We start from the raw sequence: 20,036 nt of genomic DNA on the forward strand, positions 1-20,036 counted from the left end.
GCAGCTCGTAGAGAGACCCGGAGCGGTCTACGGTGCTGGTGCACCTCTGCTGCACGTGCCCAGCTTCTAGGCACCTGTAGCACTGTAGGCTCCGGGCCGGCAGTAGAGCCACCCTACCCTGACACGGGAGGCGGTCAACAGTTTTTTGGCCGCCTCTATAGGGCACCTCACCCAGCACGATCACAGCCCGTTGGGGGCCCTACTGACGTCCCCCACTTTGAATTCGCGCGGGAGACGTCCACAGGCCTCCGCGAGCTCTTCGGCCACCTCCGTGGGGGTTATCGAGGCCGGAGACCCGAATCTCGGCCGTCTTTGACACCCTCACGTTGTCCCGATCCGCGAAGACAGCCGACAGCCCCTCCGCCAGAACATCGGTTTTGGCCCGGCTTTCCGAGCCCCTCACCTTCCAGATGAGGGCCCCGGTAATGGCCCTCCTAGGACGCAAATCCTCGATCCCCACATTTTTCAACGAGATCGAGGATCTCGCCTTGCCCACTACCTCCTGGTATTTGGTAGAGTCGGCGCACGTTAGTGTGATTGCCGTCGAATTGGGCGGTCTGAGCTTCGGAAGGGAAGGCCTCTTGTCGGAGGCTTTAGGGCCTCCGGCGGTGCTCCCCTTCCTCGTTCTTCCGCCCCTTTTTGGCTCCGCTCCCGGTCTTGGTGGGAGCGGAGGCCCCGGGTTTTGCACTTTTAGGCGGCCGGCATCTCGGCTTTTCTCCCCTTGGCGGCCACCCTTTTAACCGCCGTTGAGACGACCTGTGCCCAGGCCTCGTTGGCATTTTCCGCCGTGCCCGTTACGTCTCCTGGTTGGGAGATCTTAGTCGCGAGGGGCGGCAAGTCCTTCCTCGCAGCGGGAGGGGGCACGTTGGACGTGCTCCCCTTCGCCTTGAGGACGACCTTTGCGGTGGCCCTCTCCTTCGCCAGTTGAGCGAGAGGCTGGCCGCCCCGTTTGGCGGGTGGTCGCTCCTCTCTCCTGGGTCCATTTTGAGACCGCGCCGTCGTCGGGGCCATCCCCATCTCCCGCAGGAGGCGAGGCAGAAGCCGCTCGAGGACCTGCTCGATCCTCCGGTCCTCGTCATCTCCACCGTCTTCCCCTTCCTCTTTTTCGCCGGCGACTTTTTGCCGGCGGGTGCGACTTTATCCGTCGGCCGCCAGGGGGTTCAGTTGCTTCGTAATCTCCTGCAGAGGAGGCCTGAAGTGCGGTGTCCTCAGGTCCTCCTCTGTGATCACGACGCGGGGTCGCGGCTCCTCCCCCTCCGCGGGAGCGGCCTGTCTCGCCGCGGACCCCCTTCGCGTTTTAACGGGACTGCGGACGCCGGTCGAGCTCTCGAGGTCCGATCATTCCATGATCGAGTCCCATTCGAGAGCCGGCGCCCCGTCCCGCTCCGACGCTGCCGTGCAGCGGGAGGTCAATCTCTCCCTCTCTCTCTCTCGCGCTCCAAGATCATGTTCCTGGAGCGGAGGAGCACTAGCTCTCGATTGAGCTTTCGCCTCTCCTTCGCCCAGGCCTCCGATTCCTTGGAATCCGAGGAGGAGATCACGAAGTCGGCCGTTCTCTTTCGGCCCTCCCGGCTTTCGCCCCCGAGGGACCCCAGCGAAGCTGTCTATGCGGTCCTCGACGCGAGCTCCGATCTTGCTGCAAGCAGGGCCGGGACGCGCCTTCCGAGGGTTTCCTCCACCCTCTGTTTCGCCCGTGATTGGGCGACCATCCGCCTCGATGCTCTTCGTTAAGCATTCATCGTCCGCGTTGTTTTTTGATGATGAGATTGACATTTTATTTATGCCCACGGCCCGCAGCGGCTTCGCCAGCCAGGATGTACCCTCACCTCTCCACCGGAACCTGTCCAGGAGAGGGGACCCCAAATTTCCCCGGGGAGTTGGCATATGGCTCGGATCCCCGGAATGTATCATCGGGGACACTGACCTCCAGCTCCTTACTTCCTGTGAGCGGATATGGTGCAAGTCCACTCACGAGTTTCGGGGGTCTCCCGCCTCCGATCACGAGGGCATCGCTGCGGGTGGCGCCACCCGGAGCGGCCTCACGGACGGTTCAGGTCACAGAAGCGGCGCCCCTTCCGGACCCTAGCCGCCGTGGCGACCAGCAATGATATCCGCCGCTCGGTGTCCCGCTTCGAAAGGGACGCCGTCGCGGAGATATCGGGCTACTACTTCTCGGCGCCTCCCTCGCCCCGACCTCGGAATATGTCCGAGCGGCCCGGAGGAGCGGAGGCCGCGCGCCTTGCTTCGGAATATGTCCGAGCGGCCGCTCCCTGCTCCAAAAGAGACGGAGAGCTCCGCGACGGACTGAGAAGTCCGCGCGGCCCCGTCCTCCCCTACAGACAAAGTCCGCCTCTCTCGAGGCGGGAGAGGCCCCCGGTGCAATGAGTCGAAGCTCTCGGAGACCCCTTCCCCCCCCAGCGGCATGGGCTAGCCCGCAGCCAGGAGCACCCAGCATACGGGCCGACCCGCCTTGCGGGAGCACCCGCTCGACGCGTTCCACATCCGAGAACCCGAGGGAACCCCCCCCCCCCCCAGGGGGAGGGCCCCACGGGACCCCAGGCGCAGTGGGGGTCGATGCCCACACCCGCATGGGTAGAGAATAGAAATTCCCCCTAATGGTGTCACCGGGCGATTGAAGTCAGGGCCGCCAACCCCTACCGGCACATTGGGGACCCGTCCCGAAGGGACGAGATCCCCAGGAGTCCCTCCCTCGAGGAGAGGAGATCCCCTTGGGGTGTCGGACTCGGCGGACAGATTCCTCCCGTTACGGAGGAGTCCATACAGGTTGCTCTTAGACCCCCCCGAGCCGCGAAGCGACTCAAGGGGGAGCCCCCTCACCACGACAAGGTGGCAACCCACGAGGGGGATGTAAGAGACCCTCTGAATGTATCACTCATTTTAAATTAGTTTCTTTGTACGAACAGTTAGCGAATTTTGACACAGTATTAGTTGCTAAGATTTTTATTAAAATGTACTGCGGAATTTATCTTATAAATTTCTTGTGTCTGGATCCTTGAGGTAAATTACTTTTATAAGATTTGTCTCCTCTTATTAAATGACTACTTATGATCTTATATTTTCTTATATTTTAATTTTTAATTACTTTATCAGTGTGAAATAACGAAATCAATCTCGTTTATTATGACTTGCATTGGAATTCATGCAATGACAACTTGTGATAACAAGTTCTCTCGCCAAGAATTCAACTTAATCTATGTAATCTTGTGGATTATTGTTGAAGATGACTCGAACGTGAGTCGAAACATCCAAATACATTGAAGATTTATATATAAAAATTGCGCAACGCTTACAGCGCTTCACTCTCATTAGTCTATTTCTTCACCTTTTAATTTTTTTTAAATAAAGTATATATTTTTACCAAGGTTGTAAGTAATTAATTATTTTTAAAATTAAATTACACGTTTAATTAATAATTGAAACGATCGAATTCAACTAAATATTATTCAATTGACAATTATTTTAAGTATATTTAATTAAAACTTTTGATTGACGATTAATTCAAGCGGAGTTAATTAAAAGACATTTAATTGAAATGATCGAATTTAATTGAACATCATTCAATTGATGATTGATTTAAGCAAATATAATTCAAACTTTCCGATTGACGATTGATTCAAGCGGAGTTAATTAAAAAATGTTTAATTGACAATTAAAATGATCGAATTCAATTGAACATCCCAGATAGCAAGTTTTCCACATGTTGCTATAAATTTGATACAAGTTGCATCGCCTGAATTGGCATCTTTTTTGAGGTAAGCGGCTTCCGATTTTATTTATGATATTGGCGGCAATATATACCATAAATGGTTATGCACAACCGGAGAGGAACGGTTTCCCCTCTTTGTTTTAATAAATTTTATAGGTTAGAACAATCGCACGGCAATATGATGGAAACTAATTCTACATAAAACAAATTTATTAGCAATTTGACAGTAATATTAAATATTAAAGAAACTGTTGTAGTAAAAAGGGTTAATCTCTAACAATGCTATCCTGTTTAAAATTGTGTGCGTGCGTGCGTGCGTGCGTGCGTGCGTGCGTGCGTGCGTGCGTGCGTGCGTGCGTGCGTGCGTGCGTGCGTGCGTGCGTGCGTGCGTGCGTGCGTGCGTGCGTGCGTGCGTGCGTGCGTGCGTGCGTGCGTGCGTGCGTGCGTGCGTGCGTGCGTGCGTGCGTGCGTGCGTGCGTGCGTGCGTGCGTGCGTGCGTGCGTGCGTGCGTGCGTGCGTGCGTGCGTGCGTGCGTGCGTGCGTGCGTGCGTGCGTGCGTGCGTGCGTGCGTGCGTGCGTGCGTGCGTGCGTGCGTGCGTGCGTGCGTGCGTGCGTGCGTGCGTGCGTGCGTGCGTGCGTGCGTGCGTGCGTGCGTGCGTGCGTGCGTGCGTGCGTGCGTGCGTGCGTGCGTGCGTGCGTGCGTGCGTGCGTGCGTGCGTGCGTGCGTGCGTGCGTGCGTGCGTGCGTGCGTGCGTGCGTGCGTGCGTGCGCGCGTGCGTGCGTGCGTGCGTGCGTGCGTGCGTGCGTGCGTGCGTGCGTGCGTGCGTGCGTGCGTGCGTGCGTGCGTGCGTGCGTGCGTGCGTGCGTGCGTGCGTGCGTGCGTGCGTGCGTGCGTGCGTGCGTGCGTGCGTGCGTGCGTGCGTGCGTGCGTGCGTGCGTGCGTGCGTGCGTGCGTGCGTGCGTGCGTGCGTGCGTGCGTGCGTGCGTGCGTGCGTGCGTGCGTGCGTGCGTGCGTGCGTGCGTGCGTGCGTGCGTGCGTGCGTGCGTGCGTGCGTGCGTGCGTGCGTGCGTGCGTGCGTGCGTGCGTGCGTGCGTGCGTGCGTGCGTGCGTGCGTGCGTGCGTGCGAGCGTGCGTGCGTGCGTGCGTGCGTGCGTGCGTGCATGCGTGCGTGCGAGCGTGCGTGCGTGCGTGCGTGCGTGCGTGCGTGCGTGCGTGCGTGCGTGCGTGCGTGCGTGCGTGCGTGCGTGCGTGCGTGCGTGCGTGCGTGCGTGCGTGCGTGCGTGCGTGCGTGCGTGCGTGCGTGCGTGCGTGCGTGCGTGCGTGCGTGCGTGGGTGCGTGCGTGCGTGCGTGCGTGCGTGCGTGCGTGCGTGCGTACGTGCGTGCGTGCATGCGTGCGTGCGTGCGTGCGTGCGTGCGTGCGTGCGTGCGTGCGTGCGTGCGTGCGTGCGTGCGTGCGTGCGTGCGTGATGCGTGCGTGCGTGCAGTGCGTGCGTGCGTGCGGCTGTGCGTGCGTGGTGCGTGCGTGCGGCGTGCTGTGCGTGCGTGCGTGCGTGCGTGCGTGCGTGGAGTGGCGTGCGGTGCGTGCGTGCGTGCGTGCGTGCGTGCGTGCGTGCGTGAGTGCTGTGCGTGCGTGCGGCGTGCGTGCGTGCGTGCGTGCCGTGCGTGCGTGCGTGGTGCGTGCGTGCGTGCGTGCGTGCGTGCGTGCGTGGTGCGTGCGTGCGTGCGTGCGTGCACGGCGCTGCGTGCGTGCGTGCGGGCCGTGCGGCGTGCGTGCGTGCGTGCGCTGGTGCGTGCGTGAGTGCGTGCGTGCGTGCGTGCGTGCGTCGTGCGTGCGTGCGGCGTGCGTGCGTGCGTGCGTGCGTGCGTGCGTGAGTGCGTGCGTGCAGTGCGGCGTGCGTGCGTGCGTGCGTGCGGGCGTGCGTGCGTGCGTGCGTGCGTGCGTGCGTGCGTGCGTGCGTGGTGCGTGAGTGCGTGCGTTGCGTGCGTGCGGTGCGTGCGTGCGTGCGTGCGTGCGTGCGTGCGTGAGGCGTGCGTGCGTGCGTGCGTGCGTGCGTGCGTGCGTGGTGAGTGCGTGCGTGCGTGCGTGCGTGCGTGCGTGCGTGCGTGCGTGCGTGCGTGCGTGCGTGCGTGCGTGCGTGCGTGCGTGCGTGCGTGCGTGCGTGCGTGCGTGCGTGCGTGCGTGCGTGCGTGCGTGCGTGCGTGCGTGCGTGCGTGCGTGCGTGCGTGCGTGCGTGCGTGCGTGCGAAATTCAAAAGAGAACTTTAAGATATCTTTAAGAGTTCTTTAAGAAACATCTTTATGATATTTCATAAAGAACTCTTAAAACTCTAAAGGATATCTTAAAGAGACTTATAAGTTGATTTTAGACATTTTACTCATTTGGTTAACAGGTATAAGTTACTATGAATAAAATTATAATGCAGAACAATATATATACTAAAATATTAGGAGATTTTATTTATTCGGTACATTTCAAAAAAAGTATTATATCTTTCATCTTAGAGCCCTTGGGGGTCACTTCAAAAAATTATATTATTAGAACACAGCTGAAAAATCTTCTGCGTCTTTTATTCCATTCTATGTTGTTTGTTAAAATCGAGATTTTACTCGATGCATTCTTCTGATAGCATTACTACATATTGCTCGACGATACTCCATTCGATTGACAAAAATATGAACTAAATATTTTACAAAAACGATTTCCAACAGAGCAACATTTATGGAAATAAGTTTGTTACAGCATTTCTGCTCGTTTGCGCAAACAACCGTTGTCCGCATAATGCCTCTAGGTTGATTTAAACGAAATTATTATTGTCCTCGCGAGCATGACAGCAACATGATGGCAATTGAAAAGAAACTTGTGCTAAGCACTTATTTCTTTTCTTATGCCAAGGAACGTTTTGTTATTTGGCATCATTTAATTGATGATTGTTTTAAGTATAATATATTTAATTAACTTTTCGATTGACGATTAATTTAAGCAGAGTTAATTAAAAGACAATTAATTGATAATTGAAATGATCGAATTTAATTGAGCATTATTCAATTGATGACTGATTTAAGTGGAGTTAATTAAATATCTTTCAATTGGAAATAGGCGAATTCAATTGAACATCATTCGTCATTCAATTGACGATTGATTCAAGCAAATTTAATTGAAACTCGTTTAATTGACTATTGAATCATTAACCAATGAGCGTGCACTATGATGACAGTCAGAACAGATATGCGCTTATTTGACGATTTAGAAATTAATATCTCGTTTATTATTGTAAAAATTGCAAAATTGATCATTTTTTTAAATTCAATTTAGTCTGCTTTAACTAATGAGAAGTCATTCTCAGATACACTGTATGTATATATCTATATACACTACTCAACAAAATTGAAGGATCTGTTTTACCTTGCAAAAATAAGCAAATTTTAAGATAAAATAAATTTGTCAAAAATTATCGTATCAAGATATTTAGAAAAGCATTTGTACAGCTTTCAATCTCTACTTCTCAGATCGGTGTTTTACAATACAATCTTACTGATATTTTATGGAGTTACATAAATATAAATAAAAATCAAATCTCAATATTTTTGCGCACACACGCATATGTATTTACACTACTCAACAAAATTTAAGGATCATATGTTCCACCTGCAAAAATAAATTTTAAGAGTATTACATATATATATATATATATATGTATATATATATATATATGTATATATATAGATATAGATATATATATAGATATTAATAAAACATCTCATTATGATTTTTAAATTGAATTGCCCTATCTGTCAAATTTTAAAGAGATACGATCGATACATCCCCAAATAAGTGCTTTTCTAAATGAGGATCCCCATTCCTCGAATGCACAGTCTAGAGATACTATATTTTTTACCAGATGGTAGTTTTTAATGTCCACGAAATAAAAAAGAAGAGATGAAACTCAGGAATGAAGATCTATTTTACCTAGGGTGAATTCGCTTTTCAAACTCATTAAAGTCATTAGATTTATAAAGTATCAATAAGCAATTAATTTCTGAAATGTTGCGTCAATATGTTGGAAATGCACATAGTATACGATTTCAATTACACAACGTGCAAAATTTTTGTAGACATTTATCGGTATCTTCTTTGCTCGAGAATGTTGAGATTATTTCACGTGTGTTTCATCTTTTGAATTGTATTTATATGTATCCTTCGTGCACTTTTATGCACTAAACTTTTGCACAAATAAACCTGTGTCATATGTGTCAGTAGTAGTCAACTTGTATCTTACAAAATCAGTGTTACCAAAATTAATATGGCTGTATACGGTGTCATCAATCAATCGTCAATTGAATGATATTCAATTGAATTCGCTCATTTCAATTTTCAATTAAACATCTTTTAATTATTTTTGTTTTCGTTAATTATTAATTTTAAAAACTGTAATAAAATGAACAACCCTGATTTTACACTACAATCTGTGTTGGCTCTAAAAAGCTCTTTTTTTATTTTATTAATTCATTCATTAGAGCTTAATTTGAATTATTTGGAATGTATTATTATTTTCAGATCACGGATGAATACGGAAATCCAATTCCATTGTCCATTCAAGAGGCTCGACAGCTTCTCTCTCAAGGACATTTTATCAGCCAATTGAACGACAATCAGATTATTAGAGTTCATCCTGGAATGTTTGCGCAACAACTCCAAACCTTAAATATCCATGTCGATGAAGATACTATAGACGAAAGCGGAATCACGATGCGTCCGAACATGACCAAGAACGAGACGATATCGGCAATTCAAGCAGATGCAGAAGCAATCGTCCAGGCGCTTGAGGTAATTTCTAATATAAATAATAATGGAGTTAATATAGCGCAACTTCATCTCTTGTAAGATTCGATATCTACTGCTAGACAATTAGAATCATGACACACAAAAACTTAAAGCAGTAAAATATAAACAATAATGAAATTGGATTGGCTACTCTATATATATAGTATATATATATATATACACTCGTATATATATATATATATATATATATATTTACGTTATGGCCTTATGGTTTTTACTGCGATTGATCAATTCGCTTACGTTTTATTGTTTAAATATTTTTATGCCATGATCCTTGCCACTGCTTTGTTTTACTTTTCATATCGTAACATACAAATGAATTTCACTCGTAACATAAATGGAATTTTTATATTTTTCATCCTCTTACTAAAGCTTCTAACTCATTTCTCTACAAGCATATTAATTTTTCATATAATTTCTAGTGCAGTCTAAGTTTATTTTAAACGTACGAAGTCTAAAACTCTTATATGTAACATATGCTGTCACGAGTCGATTGCAGAAGTTGATCACAAAACTAAATTTTTCAATTTTTTTTCGTTATTTGTATAAAATTATTGTCTGTTATTTTGTTAATTATGGCAAAGGATTTTTAAATCTGGTATAAATACAATTAAAAGATTGGAGGATCTGAAAAATAATAACATTTGATGGGTAAAACATCAGGATAACGTCAGCATCCCTTTAAGAGGATCCTAAAGACGATTAGTCATATTGAAAATAGCACTTACACACAGACGATTTACGTGTCATTGATACATCACTATATGAATATCTTACTCATGTCACACATACACATAAATCTTCGTATAACAATTACGTTTTAATTAGACGTTTAAGTTCAATTTTAAGAACTCCATACTGTTTCTTCAAACTACTAGTCTGTGGATTACTATTTTGTAAGTGCAGATTGCACAGCTTTTATGTGAAGCAAATGTTGACACGACAACTTTGGAGCACCATATTGGACTACGAAATGATAAAGAAGAGCTCAATTTCGAAATTTTTTGTCATTCTCAGCATTGAATTCACCTCATAGACACATATTAATGTGCATACTTTAATCTTAGAAAAGGATTTTCGAATCAGTAAGAGAGAAAAAAGTATTTGTTATACAAAAATTATATTATTAATTATAGGGGATTCTACAGACATAGAATTGACAGTACAGATAGCAGACATATCCAAACAGTACAGACAAGTAAAAGTTAAAGCCAACGGTCAAAACTGGATCTTAAATGCTTAAATAATTGCTATGTGAATTTATATATTACATATATAGTTATTTGAACTGCACGCCGAATTGATTTTTTGGACTTAACTGAACTATTATAGCAATATCACAAATTAAATTGACAAGCAATTTAATAATTTGATGCTCAATCAGATATCTTATTAGAGAGATACTGTGCTGGAAATCTATAAATAAATTTTTATCATAAAAAATACGAGTAATATTACCGTACATGTTTCCGTTACGTTGTAAATTAAATATGCGTTTCATAAAAGATTTATATTGAATATTCATTGATTACTATAAATTTGATTGATTTTACATAGAAATAATAAATATTAAATAAAAAAGGGAGGAAAAGGAAGTGTCGACAAAGACTCAAAAGCCAGCGATCCAGCGATTATTAAACAAGAGCACTACCCATTGCGCCATGGGACTCATTGAAACTTGTTCAACGTTCAACATACATCGGAATTTTTCAAAGTCGATTTTCTCGATAATGGCTAAAAAGTGCATCTTACTGCTTGGCCAAAGTAATGTCTGAGTAATACACTTCACCATAAGTTTCAAATTTTTCTAAATTCCGAACGTCTGAATTTAGAACTCCTCTCCTTGTGAGTTTATGAAATTATTGTAAGATTAAAGAGAAAGATTTATATCGATCTGCAAATTGCGTACATACGAATGCTGAGCGAAGGCTCGAAATGGTAAACAAAGCAGTAATTGTGTCTAGCAGTAGATGTTCGATCTTGAGGTGGCTCTGGAATATATTATACACAATGCGACAAATATGTTCCCGGATACGAACCACATCTCAGCAACCAGTGGCGACATCTGTGCGTTCAAACATGCATTTTAAAGGTTGAACATTTTGCTATCATCTATCAAAGTTTCATTCATTTTGGTTGACATATAACGAAGATATGACAGTTCATGTTAAACAAGATTTTGGTCGAGGTAGAAATTTTAATATGGAACAAAGAGCAGTGATTAAATTTAACGCAAAACTTGGTAAAAGTGCATCAGAAACATTCCGATCGATGCAACAAGTTTACGGTAGTCAATGTCTAGGTCGTACAGCTGTTTTTGAGTGGCATAAGCGTTTTTTGGAAGGCAGAGAGATCCTTGAAGATGACAAAAAATCAGGACGGCCAATTTTGGTTCGAACACCCGAAATGATCGAAAAAGTACGTGATTTTGTTGCAAATGATCGCAATGCATCACTAAAAATGATGGAGGAGGCTTTAAATATCAGTAGAGAAACGATTCGAACCATATTACATGAAGATTTGAGTAAAACGAAGGTTTGTGCGAAGTTTGTTCCACACACATTAAGAAGCGATCAAAAATCAGCGAGAATCAATTATTCCAGAGATATCGTTGCAGCCGCAGAAAATAATCCAAACTTCCTAAAATCAAGTGTTACGGGTGATGAAACATGATGCTTTCAATATGATCCAGAAACTAAGCGTCAAAGTGCGGAATGGAAGTCAAAAAATTCACCATAAGCAAAAAAAGTACGAAAAGTTCCATCAAAAATCAAGACAATGCTTTGATAGCAAAGGTATTATCCACAAAGAGTTTGTTCCAACTGGCCAAACAATTACTGGTGCATATTATCTCGAAGTTTTAAAGCGATTGATGGGCAGAATTCATCGTATTCGTCCCGAATATCGTGAATACCTATGATCTATCCAGAAGATTGGTCTTTGTTGCATGATAATGCACTGAGTCACACTTCATTGATTGTCCGTCAATGTTTGGCTCGAAATCGTGTCTCTATGTTAAACTATCTACCGTATTCACCTGATTTGGCCCCCTACGACTTCTCATTATTCCCAAAATTGAAATTGAAATTGAAAGAACGCTTTTTTGATGACATTCCGACCATCCAATCGGCTTCTACACAGGCACTAGAGGCAATTCCGCAAACTGAGTTAGAACATGCATTTGAATCACTATTGAATCGCTGTAACAAGTGTATTGAAGCCAGAGGAGAATATTTTGAATAATAAAACCAAAAAATATGCATATTGTTGTTTCAATTATGATTTTCAGGCCCTGTCCGGGAACATATTTGTCGCACTGTGTATAAGGACAAATACATGTGTTTAAGTGAGATAAAATATAAGAAATGAATAAAAAATATCATTATTATCGATTTTTTTTATTTAGAAAATTTAAAAAATCTGTACTATCCATATCGATCAAGTTCGGCCATCACTCCAGCATCCCCTTAACTCTTTGTGATAATTTAATCCTTGAGTTGAGTAAAATAACGCAATTTTGTAATTTAGTTAAATATCGTTGCGAGAATATCGCTGCATAGGTCGCTGATGAAGGCGAGAAAAGCTTGCCTCTAACGAATTCGTTATTTTATTCTGGAGCTCCTTTTGGAACGTCTGTACAGCGACAATTGTACGATTCCCCGACTTCTCAATTCTTGTCGGTCGCTCGTATTTTTCTCGAATTTTTCGTGAAATGTTATTATTGTTCGTCTTTGTTATCTACAGTTGTTGAAAACGGTTTTGTTTAAATTCACGGAGTATAAGTTATAAATACTTCAATTTTCCAATCGTTATAGCCTAAATTATAAAAGCTAAAATTACAAGGCGTTTTTAGCATATTGCATGCGCTGACGATATACAGCAGAGATAGTTTTTGTAACCAACAAAAAATTAAAGGATTTAAAATAGCTTCTATCTAAATCTCATCTCATTGTCGCGTGCCTATATATGTATGTGTTATGTATCTGAGCTCCACTAATTCCTTTGCTCGTGTGGCTATTTATAATTCTGTCGAAATTCTTTACATTCAGCCGAATTCATGATTCCAACAACGCGATCGTCACAGTGAATATTTTAAAGAAAATTAAATAATTACTAATATACTTGGGCTCGAATAAACAAAATTTCGAATAAACATACTCGAGTTTTATTTTTAAAAAATTAAAGAGTTACTAATCTCTCTGTTTCTTTCTCTCTCTTTATTGGAATTTATTTTTTTAAAGTAGTTTTATGTAATTAGTGCAATTTAAATGCTTTATATCATTTTTTGAAGTACATATGTATTTTTTTAGAATTCAATGGTCCAATTCTTGGTGTCAGTTATTATCAAATCAGATATCAAAATTTTTTATACAAATATATGTCATTTGATTTTTTAAATTTGATGTTATAGTTTTTTATTCGAGCAACGTACCCATTTGCCGCCTTTTTTTTCTTTAAAACATACATATCACTTTTTACATAATTTTTTTAATTTGGTACAACGATTTTTTGTTTGCGCAGCGTAACTATGTATAAGTAATACGTTATATATTTTTTACTATTCCAACCCAAGTAAAAGTAGTTTTGATTCTTCTTCCCTTTACGTACGTTAGGCCTCTGGCCTGTTACACCTTTCTCATATGTTTGTAGTGCGCACGCTGATTATTCAATTGCCACAAGCATATGGAACCTACAGTATTACTTTTAATACCGGTTCCGAACGGTGAATTTTTCTGTGTTTCTATGGGCAACGATACTTTCGGGAGGTTGCTGGCCTTTTCCAAGAGGAAACATGAGCGTAAATATTTTAGTTCCGACTAAGATCGGACCTCTTGAATGATAGACCAGTGTGCTGTTTACATATCACGCTTGCGCTCAAAGTTTTGATTATTCTACAAAAATATTTTCATCGAAGGTCTTTCTATTCCAATTCAAGTAATAGCAGCTTTTGTTCTCTCAAAAAACCCTCCTTATTGCTCCTCGAAAAATAGAGATGATCGTTATCTTGATATTTTTCCTGACATTTTTATTTCTTTCGATTGAGTCGTCCACAGAGGGGGGAAGGAGGAGCGGGAGTCGCTTCAGGTGAAAGTCGCGCGCTCCTCATCTCATCCCTCCATATTTGAGGGCGCGCGACTTTCACTTGAAGCGACTCCCAACCCACCTTCTTTCTTCTCTGCTTGGGGGTGCATGACTTTTATCTGAAGCGACTTCCACTCTACCTCCTCCCTCCTGCTTGAGGGCGCACGACTTTCACTTCCCTCTGTCAAGGGAAAATACTGCTGAAGTATGTACTCTATGTTAGAAATTGTGCGCTTTCATAAAAATTGTTTTGTTCGTAACTTTTTAATGAATATCGAGCGACGGAAAAAAGTCAATAACCTTGATCTTCTTTAGGAGGGAGTCCTAGATGCGCACAAAAATAATCGGACACAACAGATTGTCCAAATCGAACACAGTCCCAATCGAAAACAGATAGAAGGGAACATATGACAGCTTCCATCGGACACAAGTTGAAATGGACATACGACGGTTTCAATTGGACACAAGTTGAAACGGATACACGATAACTATTAAGTTTCCTTCTATCTGTGTCCGATTGGATCCATCGTGTATCTGTTTAATCCGTATTTGATTGGAACTGTGTCCGATTATTTTTGTGCGCATTTAGGACTCTTCCCCTTTAGGATCAAGGTCAAGACCACTGGTCATTTAGAGCTGTTTGTGTTTTCAAGGGAAAATTTTACAATATTTTAATTTAAATCTTCCTATTTTAATTCAAATAATAGTAGCCTTAATATTCTCAAAAATTATTACTCCTTGAAAAAACTATTGTACTCATTTGTACTAAATTAAAACCTAAATGTAGATGGGTGCATGGGTGGGTACGCGCGCGCTACTGTCTTTATCAAGTTAAATTCTATTAAATTAAAAGTAATAAAATCCAAATGATAATATCTTTATTATTTACTTAACTCTTGTAATATCTATCATTTCTTTAAAATATTTGATATCAACAACTAGCGTCAAGTTAAACTCTATGAGTAAATAAAATAAATAAAGAATATAATTCAAGTGAGACTAATCTTTAATTTGTATACAATGATACCTAAGTATACATATTTGTACTCTTATTGAAGGATTTTCCAATGCATGGATTTAATTCTTTAATTCTTTTTAAAAGAAATTATATCACACTTCATTTAAAGACATTTTTTTCTAATCAAAATAGTACTACATGGGCTGAAAAGTCCTGGGATTTTTAATGAAAATAAGCGTTTTTTGGGCAAAGTTATATTTATTCCTCAACATAGTTGCCTTCGAGGGCGATACACTTGGTGTATAGCGATTTTCCAACATTTCGATGCCCTTTCCGAAACGTCCAAGCCTTCAAAATACGCCTCGGTTTCCGCGATGATCCTCATTCGATGTGAATCTCTTTCCCTAGAGCCACCGCTTGAGGTTTGGGAACAGATAATAGTCGCTGGGGGCCAAGTCTGGAGAATACGATGGGTGAGCAACCAATTCGAATCGTAATTGGTCCAATTTGACCATCGCTTTCAAGGACGTGTGTGACGGTGCGTTATCGTGATGGTACAGAACTTTTTTCTTCGCCATATGGGACCGTTTTTTCTTTATTTCGTCGTTCAGTTTGTCCAATAACGCTGCATAATACTCTCCCGTAATTGTTCTTCCCTTCTGCAGTTAGTCAATGAAGATTATGCCATGCGCATCCCAAAAAACGGGGGCCATAACCTTTCTGGCCGAGCGTTAGTCTTTTGGTTGCTTTCGTGGCTTTTCAGTCTCTGCAGATTGCCTATTGGACTCAGGCGTATGGTAATGGACCCACATTTCATCCATCGTCACAAAACGTTGAAAAAAGTTCGCTCGATTACGCTGCAACAACGCCAAACCGGCCATTGAATCATCAACGCGCTGCTGTTTTTGGTCGATGGTCAGCAAACGCGGCACCCATCGTGCCGATAGCTTTTTCATCTCCAAAACATCGTGCAAAATGTATCCCGCCCGTTCTTTTGAGATGCCCACGGTCTCAGTTAACTCGCGCAACTTCACTTTACGATCACTCAAAATTCGATGCACTTGCTTTGCGATTTCCGCATTCGTAGCCTCTTTTGGCCTTCCAGAGCGAGGTGCATCTTCGATGCTTGTATGACCCATTTTAAATTCACTAAACCACTGATAAACTGTTGTTCTCGAAGGAGCAGATGTGGGATAACATTTCTGCAACTATTTCAATGATTGTTCAGAAGTATTTCCCATCAAAAAACAATGTTTGATCAAGATGCGATATTCCTGTTCTTCCATTTTTTTTACGAAGGCGAAAGTAACGCCAACTTAAACGACTATAGCTTGTAAACGAATGAACGAAATGTCATGAAACTTCATACATAAACTAATGACAGAACCTCTCGAAATGAATCATGTTCATTTTCTAGTGGCGCCACCTATTGAAAAATCCCGGGACTTTTCAGCCCATGTAGTAATTTAATTCTGCGTCAAAACATTATTATATTACAAAATTACGTTTGCTCGGTTTAGGTGTTACCAAAAATTAAAGAAGTAACAGTATAAAATTAGTACTCGGGTAACATTGTAAATTGACACCTGTCTACCCGTCAGTCACGTTGTTGCACACGGGTGAAAACCGATTCCGCGGATACCTGTATCACACGGGTATCCATGATACGGTACCCATATCATATAGATGCTCACTTTATAGTTTATATATGTAAGTACCCATATTGCACAGATACTCGCATGAAATGGCTAACACATCATATTACGAATAATTTAATATAACAAAATAGCTTACACATAGAAATATTTAAAAATTTATAAAATGTAAAATAATTGTTATAATAACATATTTTTCTACAAAATTTGTGAAGATAAGATAGATATTGATTAAACAATTTTGCAAAAGAGAAAAAAATAGAAATTAAATAAAAAATTACAAAAAAACTATCGGCCGAAAACCTCATGTCCCGACAAAAAGGTTTTATATCAGAACGTATACAAATATTAATAAACAATATAAATATATAAATATGTATACAGTTATAAGAAATGTGTCCATTATATATTCATGTTAGCTTTTTTTTTTTGAATTCAGTCCGACACAAAAATTAATAATAATGAGAAAACATGAAAAAATTAAAGGAATAATTTTTACAATTCACTGTTACCAGAATTAAGTTTCAGAAAATGAGAAAAAATTGCCATATATTTAAAACAAATTAAGCAAAGTCGTGACTTATTTCGAGCTTATAATTAGACTGACTTTAAATTAATACAATTAACACAATAAGAAGATAAATACTATATATAGTATTTATCTTCTTATGATAATCAAATTGTATTAAGATAGATTACATAAAATAAGAAGAATGGAATACTTCGGTCAAAAATAGATTACTGTAATAAGACATGATGTCCTTCGATAAAAATAATTTTGTCAAATTCCTCGATTAAAAATGGGAATTCAGTTTATCGCAGACTTGAATCAATCAATTTGAGAGTTCAATTGTTACGAATATTTTATGATATATTATATTCTGTAGAACAAAAAGAAGTATTAAAATAATATAATTAGTGTGAATAAGAAATACAGAATCAAACCATAACTCACGTTAATTTGTATAAAATACTTTATATAAAAATCTCAATCGAAGATCTGGTCGAATACATTAAAATTAGAAGTTGACTGTTACTCGTTTGAAAATTGATATATGATAAGACTATTGACTGATATGATAAGTAGGTCAAATAAAAGAGTAAATCAATAAAAACAAGTCTGTTCAAAACTGTGACAATTTATTAATAATTTTTTTTATTAGTAATTTTTATATTCACGTATGTCGTCCAATATGTTAAAATAAGAGGTGTCCAATAACTCAGTATCTTTCATTAAATTTAAACCGTATTTTTGTTTTTTAATATGAATCATTTCAGAAATATTTCTTTTGCGATAATTCTTTTCAAAATCAAATAACTTTTTCCCAATTAAAATTATGATTTGTTTCAGTGATATGTTTCGTGATTACTGAAACAAATCATAATTTTAATTGAATGTTTGGACTGGTCTAATTTTATTATTGTGATGTTCTTTAATTCTTATCTGTAGTTGCCTCTTAGTTTGTCCAACATAAGAGGCATCATAGTTATTACAATTTAATTTGTATATGACGTTATTATTTTTTTTCTGTTGATTTTTGTCTTTATGAACTTTAATAAATTTCAAAAATGTAAAAAATGAATGTGGTTATAATTTCAAAAATATGAAAAGAAAGAGCATAAAGAACCACAGCACAAGATGTAGTTAGTGATATTTAATTATTCTTGCATTACGAATTACAATAAAAACATTAAACGTTTCGGCCACAATCTGGCCATCTTCAGTAAAATTAATAATATTCTTAAGACGCAGAGTTACATCAAGTTGAAATCAAATTCAACCCTCGTGTGTTATAATTGTAAAGATCGTGTTTGCATCAAAGCGACGCTGCTTCATATAATAATGTTAGAACGTTAGAAGTAGTCATGTAGTAAAAAGTGTAGAACGAGAGAATTTCCAGATTCTAATTTACAATAATTTATTTTATTATTAATATCTTTTAAAACGGAGTATAAAACAAAGGAAATATTACCTGTTTTACAAAATAATCGATTACAAGTATACTCATTTCACAGATAGAAATTATCGTGACGAACATTATAGATGGCCAGATTGTGGCCGAAACGTTTAATGTTTTTGTTGTAATTCGTAATGCAAGAATAATTAAATATCACTAACTACATCTTGTGCTGTGGTTCTTTATGTTCTTTCTTTTCATATTTTTTAATAAATTTATTAAACTTGTTTGTAAAGTACCTATAGCCAATCATATTTGTTAATAGGTTTAATAATTTTATTGGAAATGGATTTTATATATGGGAAAACCATTAAGTTTCTTAAAACTTCACCATTGTCATCGACATCCGAGCTAGTGTTATTATTTATCATTGAGGACTTTTGTTGGCCAAACTTTCTTTTATTGATACAATTAAAGATCGTTCTTAAAGGATAGTCGTTATCCTTCAAAATCTCTATTATTAATTCTTTTTATTATAAAATGCAGGATTCGACAATAATATCATTCTATTAACAAGATATCAACACTATATATAGTTTTGATCTTTGATATGTGGAATGATTCAAAAAGAAAGATAAATACCTGCCTGTCTTTTTATGGTACCAATCTAAAATAATTGTATTATCTTTATTGACCGATAGATCCAGAAAATTCAAACAATGGTCTTCCTCATATTCAGTAGTAAATTTGAGTCTGTCATGCTGTTCATTAAAAGAATTTAAAAGTAAGTGGGAATCCGAAATTCTAGAGAATTCAATACTCTTTCTTCTAAATCTTACATTGCAATAGATAGATCAGATATAATAGGGGAAAAGGGGAAACCTATAGGTATGCCAAATGTTTGTTTATAAATGATTTCACTAAATGTAAAATATGTTGATGTTAAGACAATTTTAACTGCATTAATAAATTCATCCTTAGGGATGTTTGTAGTACCTTTAATGAAGTCCCACTATTTCTAATCCTAATTATAAGCTCGAAATAAGCCAAGATTTTGTTTAATTTGTTTCGAAAATATACGAGCATTTTTACTCTAATCATATATATTTATATATACATTTTTAATTCTCTATATGTATACATGTGTGGTTGCGCGTGTGTGTGCGTGTGTGCCGCGTGTATACGTGCGTGTACACGATTATATACCAATCAGTCAATTTTTTTCATTTTTCAAATTTAACTTTTTGTGAAGGAAAACAATGCGAAAATTTTATCTTATTAATTATTAATATTTGTGGGGAAAGAAAATTCGCGCTTGATTCCAACTATTGATATTTAATGAATCACACTCAATACAAAATTGAACATTGATTTCGCAGTCGCGACAACATAAATCTTACTCGCTTCGCTTTTTAAGGCCTGGTTGCACTTTAAACAAGTTTTAAAACTCTCTCGTTTTAAAGCGAAAGACAGACAGAGACAGAGAGAGTTTTAAGCCTTGCTTAAAGTCAAAGTAATGTTGATGCAATTGGGCTTAACTCGTAACTTCGGGCACGCGGCGATGTGTGAGTAGACAATAAAGTCGGTATTCCGCGCGCTATCAGAATCGTACTAACATTTTTATTAGACTCTAACAATATTATTCATGTTAATTACTTCATATATTATATTAATATTACATCGCCTAATCATTATTTTTTGGATAAAATTCTATCCATGTATGTTAATTTTTTTTCCATGTAGTTTTTTTTCTAAAATTTCTGTTTATATATATAATTACAATATTTATATTCATATATTTATAAACATGTATTCTTTTATAAACAATTTTTGGTAATTATATACTGTAACGGACACCGCGCCGATGACCT

General features: G+C 40.3%; 1 protein-coding gene across 8 annotated transcripts in view; it reads left to right on the forward strand.

Moving 5' to 3' along the window:
* LOC105147649 (uncharacterized) overlaps positions 1 to 20,036 on the forward strand; it is a 118,396-nt gene that overhangs the window by 77,975 nt on the left and 20,385 nt on the right. For all 8 annotated transcript variants that reach the window (XM_087416402.1, XM_087416399.1, XM_087416404.1 and 5 more), the window contains one exon: positions 8,285 to 8,554. In XM_087416402.1, coding sequence (XP_087272528.1) covers positions 8,285 to 8,554 — 270 coding nt within the window. The remainder of the gene's footprint in view (positions 1 to 8,284; positions 8,555 to 20,036) is intronic.

Source organism: Acromyrmex echinatior, unplaced genomic scaffold, assembly GCF_024713525.1.
Source record: "Acromyrmex echinatior isolate Ae372 unplaced genomic scaffold, ASM2471352v2 Scaffold22, whole genome shotgun sequence".
Lineage (NCBI taxonomy): Eukaryota > Metazoa > Arthropoda > Insecta > Hymenoptera > Formicidae > Acromyrmex > Acromyrmex echinatior.